Here is an 11,497-nt window from a genome sequence, read left to right on the forward strand (position 1 = left end):
CAATTTCATTAAAATAATAGACAAACATATAAAATAATAGAATTTTTCTACCGTTTCAGTTGTTATCTATTTTATTACAAATCAGAGTTTTTATAAAACTTAATTATTTTCATAATACCATGTTTTTGATTATTTTTGATAAACAACTTTTGTAAATACAATTTTGAAAAAAGTATTTTATGATTTATTTCATTCAGATTTATTCAATCATATTATAGAGCTTTGGTAATTTAGAGTAACATCAAAAGTTTTATGCTTTTCAAATGCTGTAAAAACTAAATCTAAATTATTTTTAATTTTCGTGAATACAAAAACTTTATTAAAACTTTTGCATTCTATTCGATATTAATGTATTTTTTTTTATAAAATGTTATTATTACCGAATATTTTGCAAATTCAAATATTCACAAATATGATAAAGTAGTGGGAACTTAAAATTATTGCATATTTTAATCATTGGAAAATGGTATCAATAAAGCATTTTGTGAAATAGTTTTTTAAGAATTTTCAGATCTAATTTTGGAATTCATTTTCGAAAAAGGATTAATTGAAAAAAAAACAGCTGATAAGATAGTAAATTTGATTCTAAGTTCATGAATTTAAAGGAAGGATTTCAAAGCATCTGAAATCGTAATTAAATAATATTAAAAATTGAGCTATTATTGGTCAGTGGAAAGTTTACAACGACAATTTTAAAATTATACAGAAAAAATATTGAACTTAAAAATTTCATGTTCGTTATTTCGGTTTGATTTTCACTGAATATGAGGTATTAAATTTGAATTATGTGTCTTAAAAGTCATTGTTATTTAAAGATTTTGATTTATACTTCTAACTAAAATAATTTATTTTGCTGGTAACATATTTTGAACAATATACTATCGCCACATATTTTCATATATCATAATATACATATGTGTACGTTATCATCTATATTTGTTACAATAATCTATATGTTGATTGTAATTAATACCATTGTACTGAGTATACATAAATAAAAATAAAATTTAATTGACTTTATATAGATGAACGTACACATTATATTAGATTTCATATTAATATCAACAAAAATGTTTTAACGCACAATGCAATAAGTTTTTTTTTTTTTTTTTTTTGTTTTCCGTAATTGAGTACATGATATTATATAATACCTATACTATCAATACATATACTATAAATAATATAACATTTTATATTAAATCGCTTAAATTAGAAACCAGTCATTAAAAAGCCATCCTTTATTTGATGGTTCTTTAATGGTTTGTTCTTCTCTATATCGTTTTCATTATATTAAATAATACTGGGCTGTAATCATATATGTAATATAATTTTATATTTGGTGTCGAATTTTCCAATTTAATGTTTATTTATATTAAAAATTAAAACGGGTAAAATTAGAATTTTTGAGAAGGGATAAAATATTTCAGTTTTCATTTAATTTGATAATTTCAGTGTTTATTATTGTATTTTAATTGGAATTGTTAAATTGATCTGTTCATTTATATGTTTACAAGAGTTTCGTAAATTAAGTAACTTTGTAATTTAATAAAATATAGCTTAATACAGAGCATTAAAAAGACTTGGTAATAATGAGATAGATTTAGGTATTTTTAAGGTTTTTAACGATATTTATGAAGAAGTTGTAAGAAGTATCTACCTTTGGAGAGTATTGAAATTTGAAATCAACGCAAATTGAGTCTTCTTTTAAAATCATTATATTACATTTTAATGCATTTCCAAATAGAATGAAATTATAGAAAAAATTAAGAAAATGTTTGTAAATATAGATGTCATTGCAGAGCTACTAGATATTGATAATTAGGAATATTTATATGCTTTTCTTTAATTAACTCTTGAAATTTATAATGATCCCATTATGCGCTAGAACCGAAAAACAGTATAGATGAATATAAAAATTGATTTTACGATATAAGTTTTAAAACGTTTTGTCATTGCATTGTTATACTTAAGAGCAATATTTTTTATTTTTGCATTCTAATTAAATTTAATAAATTTTTTGTTTTATAAAATCATCGATTTCTTAAAAAAAAAAAAAAATACTGAAAATATTCAACTTGTTTAATGTTCCGCCATCTCAAATCTATATTGTATTCTTCATTTTACAATAATAAGGACATTTTAACAAATTTTCCGTTTTTACACTACTATACAATGTCTACTAAAGATCCTTTGCATACAATATTATTTCTTATTGTTTTGGAAAAATTTATTTACTTGTTATATAACATTTACTCCTTACGTTGTATATATGTAACATATATTATATTATTATACTACATTTTACGATATACAAAGCGGGTAAATATTCTTGTTTTTCCCGTCCTAAATATTCCACTTTTGTTCTTTTCTATATTGAATACCATAGAATACAGACAAGCGAATTGATAAATACATACATGTATATATAAGCACATTTTTATACATATGTACATACATTTAGATAAATACGATGAGGAAAAAAAAATAGAATTTAATTTTTTTTTTTTTTATTTGTGATGATCTTTATATGTCTTTTAAATGGATTTTTAGCAAAAATAGCTTTTATTCAGATGAAATTGACAGGAAATGGATACATAAAATGCACTTAACCCGAAAATTATATCCTTTTAAGCAAAACAAAGAGAAGAATGAATAAAAGAATGAAAAAAATAGAAAAAAAAAACAGCATAATGTTTATATTATTGTAAACATAAGCTGAAAAAATTATTTTGAAAAATGGTTTACGAAAATGAGCGTAAAATGAAAATTTTATTGAGTTAAAAATTTAATATTTACATATATATATATATTCGTATATAATATTTTTATACAGATTATTGTATATGCATAGATTATATTAGAAGTTTAAGCCTTTAATAATTATTTAAATTTTATTATAACATAAATAACATAATGCGGCTTTTCATCATAAAAATTTGATAAAATAAAAAAAAAATTTTTTGTTATATAATTTAATAATTTAAATTTTTTTTTAATTGCTGAAAGAATGTGATGCTGGCAAAAGTAGGAATTGCTTAAAATTTGTAAATTTCCATTAGATCACCGTAGTAGCAACTGTTTGAGTAGGATAAAGAATTTGGTTAAATATTTTTTTTACCGTAAATTAAAGTAGGTCTATCGAATCATTAAATTTCGATCATTAATCATTTAATGTACATTTAGAATTCGAATGTTATATAAAATTTTTTTAACATTTATTTTATCGCATAGTGCAATATTGATTTGTTATCTGCTATCAAGGTTAATTTTGAAATTATGAGAATTATTACTTATAGGATGAATCCTTAAAATTTGGTGATTTGCTATAATAATATTGTTTCGTTTACACTACAATAAAAGACACAGAGTTAATAATATTATATTTGATTAGATTATTATAAACACAAAATTATAATGACTATACATACCTATATACTGCATTTTATTTTCCTCTACATTTACGACTTAATAGGTAACGTTCCAAAATAAAACATATTCCACTTATTGTATATCCTATCATTAAACAAATCCATGCTGATGTAAAATGTTGAAATTGTAATTTTTGTCTATGTAAGGTTTCTTGTTTAATCACTTTTAAAATATTTGCTTCAAATGCTTCATTATAACTTTGTAATTCCCAATATTGTTGTAAACCATATTCTAATATATTCATAGTAAATAATTTAAATGGTTCATAAAATGGTGTATCCGATTTAATTGGAAATGCTAAAAGATCATCACTTAAACAAAAATCTGGATTACGAAATAATGGACGTTTAGAGAATTTTTGTTGTTCTAATAAAAAATTAGCAGCTTGTGTACTTGTTGTATATGCATATGATTTATTTAAATCATTACGATTTTTTGCAAATATATCCCGATCAACTTTCATAAACATTTTATTTAAAAATTTTGGTATATCCGGTTCTGTTGAATAATATTGATCTAATTCATAATCAATAATTTGTATTTTTAATTTTGATTTTTCTAATAAATCCCAATTTGTTATTTGTGGTAAAAATATTGTTACTGATAGAAAACTTGATAAAAATGCTAAATAAAAATTTGATATTATAAAACCAGTTAAAGTTTCAAGACTTTTTATATAAAAATCATATATTTTTGGATTTTTCTTAATAGAATCTAATGAACCGATAAATAATATATTTGTTAAACTATTTAATAATGAACGACCAAAATCAATTTTAGATTTTATAAACCATTTTGTTAAAATTTCAATAATTGTTTGATAAATCCATAAAATTAATATTATAAACCAAACTTCAATTTGAAATGGTAATAAAAAATATAATGAACGTGGTATTTCATCACTATATGGTACCATAATACACCATAATGATTTACCATATGGATATGAATAAGTAACATGTGTAAATATTGATCCACTGGTTGCATGATAACTAATTTCAACTTGATTATCATAAATTAAATCAACAATTTCAGAAATTTTAACATATTCTGATGAATTTTTTAATTTGATTTCTTCAAATGTTGCATTAATGTATTTAATAAAAGTTTTAAATATTTTTGATGTTATTCCACCTAAAATAAATAAGAGAACAAAATATTTTCTTAGTTTTATTTGTACTTTAATAATTGATAAAACAAATTATTTAAAATTAGTTCTCAAAGAACTATTGTGTTGCAAATTTTCAACACGCATTTTCAACAACATTAGAAATATATTTAGTTAAGAATTTCTTGCTGTCCTCTCATCCACTCATGTGTTTCTATATAGAAAACGATCTCCAAAGTAAAAATATTTGTGTACAAAATTCATGCTGAATTTATAGCCCCTTATAAACTTTTAAAAACGACGTTTTTTTTGTGATATAATTGTGTCCGAATTACTAACACTTTTTAAATTTTGTATGCGCAAAAAGAAATTATAATTGAACTCGTCCCTATCCCTCAACATATCTCTGATACGAGTTCTAATATAACACTTAACAATGACTCTCATAGCTCGATTTTGAAGTACATACTTGTAATCTGTTCGTTTCAACTTCGTTACTTGTAGATAAAATTGAGGAACAGTAGCTAAAATGATTTAGTATAAGCGTGTTGTATATAGTTATTGCACAGCTTTTGGTGATTTTCGATTTTATTCTACTTGAAAAAGCTACTTTCTTACAAATATATTTACAATGCATTTTAAATTTTATAGCTTTTCATCTATCATTACCACCAAGTATTTTATTTCATTTGCATTCTCAATTTTTTCGTCACTTATTTCTATTTTCGGTTTTTGTATTGTGCCTATCGCCAAATATTTTATTTTCATTATGTTATGTTAAACTTGAGTTTGTTCTAATTAACCCGTACATATAGGTTTTTTAAATCTTCATCCATTTTTCTTTCACATTTATTTAAATCCTTATGATTGCTTATTCAACTGGTTAATTTCATAAATCAAGGGAAAGGAGCAATTTTACCGGGAATAAATCTTAATTTAGATTATAAATTTATAATACAATTTAACTTTGAAATTAAATTACGAAATTTGAGTAATTGCACTTTAAAAATATGAAATAAATTAATATGAAAAATATTAGCAACTATATAAATACCAGAAATACCAACAAAATTTGAATTGCTTCCGGATATAAAACTCCACAGATTTTAATTTCTTTATTAAATTTTACTAAAGTTTTAATATAAATCATGCAATTTTAAAGTGCAATTAACGCACTACTCGGTAGCGTTTTTTTTTTGTATAAAAAATTTTAATTAGTAAAATTAATTTTCTTATTCCGTTGATAAAAAAAACCTACCTATTATAAATTGTTACTTTAAAATTTAATTTAACACCTAATATGTCGTTTAATTTAAATTTCATATAAGCAAAACCGGAAGTAAACACTTTTTTTCCTTAATGAATTTTTATTAAATAGAATTATGTACAAGTCACGCAAAATTTAAAATAGAAACAAAAAAAAAATCAGAAAAGTTCTTAAACTTTAACATGCAAATAAACATACACGATCCCAAAACCAAACATAAGGCGGAAAAAACTTTTTCTTGGCAAAATTATTGTTTATTATTTTTTATTAGAGTGTTTTCCTTTTTCTTTTTTTTTATTCATTGTTTTATGTGTGTTAACATGACTTTTGCAAATTGCATAATTTATAATAATTAAATAAATGTAAATAAGAATAACAAAAAAAAAAAGGATTTAATTAACCCTTCACTGCAATTTGCTAAAATATTCAAAAGTTTATAGTCATAAGTGGAAAGTGGGTCATAATGTTTGCCGATTAAAACGAACAATACTCATATATTTGGTTCCCACAATTCGTTATTAAAATTGTCAGAATGATAAGAATATTTTATGTATTGTGAAGTCAACCCACTTTTATGGGATCATAAGCGCTCATAAGTCAGAGCATTAACTATAATAATAAATTTAAATTTTAATATTAAAATTCTTTTTTAAATAAAATGTAAGTACGAGTAGCAATTTAAGACATGTCGGAGAATAAATTTGATTAGTTTTTCGTGTACCTTTAAATGCACTACCTCACATCAGTGTTCCCACTCAATAAAAACAAAATGTATCCAATTTCGAGAAAAAAATGTATCCAAAATGTATCCAGCCTCCTAAAGTAGAATTATTATACTAAATCGCCTTATTTTATACCAATAAACTCATAAATAATATTAATTTGCTTTATTCAACAATGTGAGTTTCGTTATTTATAGTAAATTCTTTTAGAAATCACACGCAATTTCTATTACATTTTAAAATTTAAGGTCAGAAAATATATGTTCTGTAGCTGTTGAACTATGCGGTAAAAACGATTCAGCACGAAAACGGGCGAATTTTATTTAGTCAGCAAATAACATTTTTTGGAAGATAATGTACTTAAAAGTTACAGCAATTTAAAAGTTTTCTATCATTTATTTAGTGTTCGAGAAAGAAATGTATCCATATTTCAGCAAAATTTTAAAATGTAGCCAATTTCGACATTTTAGCAGATTTGAGTATCTTTGTATCCAAGCTAAATTTTAAAGCAAAAATGTATCCAAATGGATACAATTGTATCCAAGTGGGAACGCATGTGAGTATGTATATCAAGTTTAATACCATATGCTTTTATAATGTATGTGGAATTTAAATGAATAGAAACAGAAAAATGTGCAAGTATTAAAACTGATAAATGTGGAATTTAAATTTTTCTTTTCGAGTTTTGAAAATTAGAAAATAGAGAGACGTGTTAATAATAAGTTAAACAAAATGACAAATTATAGCAGTTATAATCATTTTAGCATTGCCAAGTTGAAGAGATTTAGAGAATTTCAAAATTTAGCTATATATTATTTTGTAAATATAAAAGCGTTGCAGAAATACCTGACAGATTTCCTAATTTTCATTTATGTCTGTCATGGATTTTATTTTACAGTATTTTGACAATTTTTACTTGATTCTATCGCTCATTGAAATAGTTTTCTCTAATATTTTGCAGAATCTCCTTAGTAGGTCGGAACGTACCTTTGGCAGTTTTTCTAAAGCTCTTGTCTCACATTTTCGACTTTATTTTGTTAAATTTTTTAACTTCAATTATTTTCAGAAGAAACCCTTAATTGGCAATGAAACTTCGAGCTGGAATTTCCTTTTAAGCAGATGGGTGCTATAATATGTTAATTTAAATATTTAATTTTATACATATTCACATTTATGTTATAACACGAAAAAATTTTGAATTCATTTTATATGGTAAAATAATTAACAAAGTCAACATTATACAATCAACAAATTAGGAAAATATGTGTATTTATTGTGTGTTTTTCATGCACATATTATAATAATAATAATAAAAATAAAAAATAATAACAGTAATAATGGTATAAAAACAGCACGAATTCTATATTTTATTAGTAGAAAACTGTTTCCTGTTTTCCTGTTAAAATATAAATACAACTTCCGTTTTTTAAAATGAAATGAAATGAAATATTTCCTTTTATATTATTATGTTAAATCACACATGAAATAACAACATATACACATTATGTATGTATATACACATACATTGTATAGATTGTATATTATGTGGTGTAGGTTGTTTATATGTGTAATTTCTTTTATAACATTGTTCTTGTTAAATTTTAATGGATCAACTATTATTACCATATTATGAATGTGCATATGCATCCATGCACTTGCACTTGTATATAGCTTAGCTATAAACTTTTTATTTGTTATTTAAACAAAGGAAAAATTAGAGTAAATCCTTTTTTTTTCGTCATTTCTGTAAATTTTAATAATATAATTTTTTTTTTTTTGTGCATAATTTTATTTTATAAACATTTATAATTATTTTAATTTTGCCAAATTACTGGAACAAAAACAAAAAAAAAACACACATTTTTATTAAAATTAAAAAGCAAATGATTAAAATTAAAGAGGCAAATGGTTTTAAAAAACTACCATTTCAAACCACAATCCAGTTAGCCTCTTTTTAATGAGGCCATAAAAACCGCACAAAACAATGCATTAAAATTTTAGTGAATGCATTTTTGATGACATTATCGCAAAAAAAAAAAAAAAACAAAATGATATTGATGTTTTCATACACACATATACATTATAATAATGATTAAATGATTTCTGGAATAGTGTTGCCACAATTACTTAAATAAACAACATGATGTTTCACACAAGCCCTTCCTACAAAAATTGCTATCTGATTTAATGAAATAATATTGAACATTTGAAATTTATAATGCATTTAGAATATCTCCCTTGCGAAAAATAAAAACATGTATGTATCACATAGTATGTTAATTATTTGGAATTTGACTTTATTCTTTTAATATTTACAACCAAAAAATCTGGTTAAAAATAACCAATCTATTGTATTTCTAGATTGCATTTTCACATTGTGAACTTGTTCTTTTTTTTATATTTTTAATTCTTTTTTGAAATTTTGACATCCGAATATCACCCACTTTTTAACATTCTCAACGAAAATCGAAAAAAAAAAATTAATTAAATGTGATCATAATCACATTAAGTGTTAAATAAGTTGCAGGGTGATTCTTGTCTAAGTACAGTGCTTCCACTTTCATGAATACACATGAGTGGATTTCGAAATTCCATGATTTCAAAGTTCAGAAAATTTGAATTTTTAGCATTTTAGAATCTGTAATTTTGGCAAAATTTGCGGCTCTAAGAAACTTATTAAATTAACTGAGGTTTAATTTCGTATCAGTCATTTTCATACCTGATACAGTTTAGCAGCTTTTGAAAAGAATAAATTTCAAAGTTCTCTACAATTTTTACTTGATTTCCAAAATTTTAACAACTAATCGCAGATACTCGTATGAAATTATAATTTGAACTAAAATTATTTTCCAGTTTAAAAATTTATAAATTAAATTTTTGGCAACTCCTCCTTCATATTTCTCAATGACCCATTGGTTTTGTATTTTAATTTTAATGTACATGTATAAATATATATCTACATATATTTTATGGTAATTTTTCCCTCTGACGCCAAATTTTTCATGTATAAGCAATCATCATTCAACCGATATTTATTTTTTTTCATATATAATATATTTGAGTAACTTATTCTTTTATGAATTTGAACTTTTTAATTTTCATCAACCAAATAGTTTTACCGATAAAAAAGGACAATAATACGATTATATAATAAAGACCACAATTTATATGTAAATGTATGTGTATGTATAGTTGAAATTATTATATGAATTTATTTCATTTGCAAAATTTTGTACTTTTTCCGTTCTTATGCTAGCGTACACATGTTATAATGTGTTTTAGCTCATTTTTGTAGTATAGAATAATTAGAAATTAGGAATCGTATATTAGATTCCGGTTTTTTGTTTCTATATATTTTGTATAATGCTTCAAGGAGCAATTAAAAAGAATTAAATGAAAAATCGAGATTAGAAATTAATGTGAACAATTTTGATTTAAAAATTATTAAGGTGGAAAATTGCAACTTATATGATCGAATTTTTTTAATTGAAATAATCGTATTAGAAAATTAGTGAAAAAAAAAACAGAATTTATTTAATAATGATATGGGAAAGATTATGATTTTATTTTAAATTACCAATGAAAGTTTTTGAACAATTAGTTGTCTCCAAATTATATTCTAAATTGTAAAAATGAATAAAATTATTGGCGTACTTAAATGAACATCTTATTTGTATTAATCTTCATCCTATAAAATTAATAGATTATAGGTAATTTTCTCTTCTTTCTTTACACTGCGCTCTCCACATAAGTTAAGTAATATTTTAATTTCAGTCGATTATTAATTAAAAACTGTAAGTTTCATTTTACTTATTTTAAAACCGGAATGAATTTTATCTAGAACTACTTCTGATTCCTCGTCTTAATTAACTGGCAATCTAATTACATTTTTATTATACAATTACAAATTATAGTTTTAATTTGACTTTTTAAATTAAATAATATTACTTCAAGCGCCTGAATGTATGCAATATTGTACGATAATAAAAATACAACTTCCACTTTCCCTGTAGATATAAATAATATACCTTTATTACATAAATTTAAGCCCAAACCTATTGAATTGTTGCAAGGAAAGGTGTTCCAGCACATTAGAGTACATTCATTAAGATCTGTTACAAATGAGTACTTAAAATACAATTCTAGAAATATCGAAATTTGATCTTTTTCTTTATTGAATATTATATTATTTTAATCCTTGGTATTACAATTTGCTGTACAGTTTTAATTGAGTCACTCGTATAATTAGCTCTGTAATTTTATTTTTCTATAGTACACAATGAAATATACAAATACCTGTAATTTTCTGCCCCATTTTATTTATATAAGTAAAAGATCTTGGTGAATCCTGTTTAACCGGTGATCTTAATTTATATCCTTGTATATTTTTCATTTTATATGTAAATAAATTATAATTTGTTAAATTTTTCATATCAGTTATTGGATAATATTGTATTTTTATATTAGGAAATGGTGTATAACTTATTATATAAGATGTTGTTAATATTGAATTTTTTGAATTAAAATTTTCATAATAAATTGCAATATTTATAAATCTTTCAAACCAACACCATTCAAAAAATTCTTTAATATTTTCAATATTATTTAAAATATTATTTTCATTAATTTGAATTTCTTGTTCTCTTGATGATTCTGTAATTTTTGATGATTTTAATAAGATAATTATTACATTTGATGAATGTAAACCAGTAAGTGTAAGATTTGCAATTTGTAATAAATTATAATTATTATTATTATCATTATTATTATAATTATTAAGTGAATCAAGAAATATTATTGATAATAAATTGATATTAAATAATTTTTTAATTGAAATAATTGAATAATTATTTTTTAAATATGATTCTTTTTCAATAAAAATTTTTGGTATTAAAGTTATTGTATCAGTTAGAATTGTCTTTAAAAATGTTTCATTTATTTTAATTGAATTATTAAATTTCGAATAAAATA

At 22.8% G+C, this 11,497-nt stretch overlaps 1 protein-coding gene across 1 annotated transcript; it reads right to left on the minus strand.

The window, feature by feature from the left end:
* Positions 1–3,442: 3,442 nt before the first annotated feature.
* On the minus strand, positions 3,443–10,919 carry LOC129611624 (uncharacterized). Its single transcript, XM_055524843.1, has 3 exons — positions 10,823–10,919; positions 4,278–4,431; positions 3,443–4,175 (listed from the first exon to the last, which is right to left on the minus strand). The coding sequence occupies exons 1-3, from the start codon at positions 10,917–10,919 to the stop codon at positions 3,443–3,445; spliced, it is 984 nt and encodes a 327-aa protein (XP_055380818.1).
* Between the last annotated feature and the right edge of the window lie 578 nt (positions 10,920–11,497).

This window comes from Condylostylus longicornis, unplaced genomic scaffold (genome assembly GCF_029603195.1).
Source record: "Condylostylus longicornis isolate FDR11 unplaced genomic scaffold, ASM2960319v2 ptg000054l, whole genome shotgun sequence".
Classification (NCBI taxonomy): Eukaryota; Metazoa; Arthropoda; class Insecta; order Diptera; family Dolichopodidae; genus Condylostylus; species Condylostylus longicornis.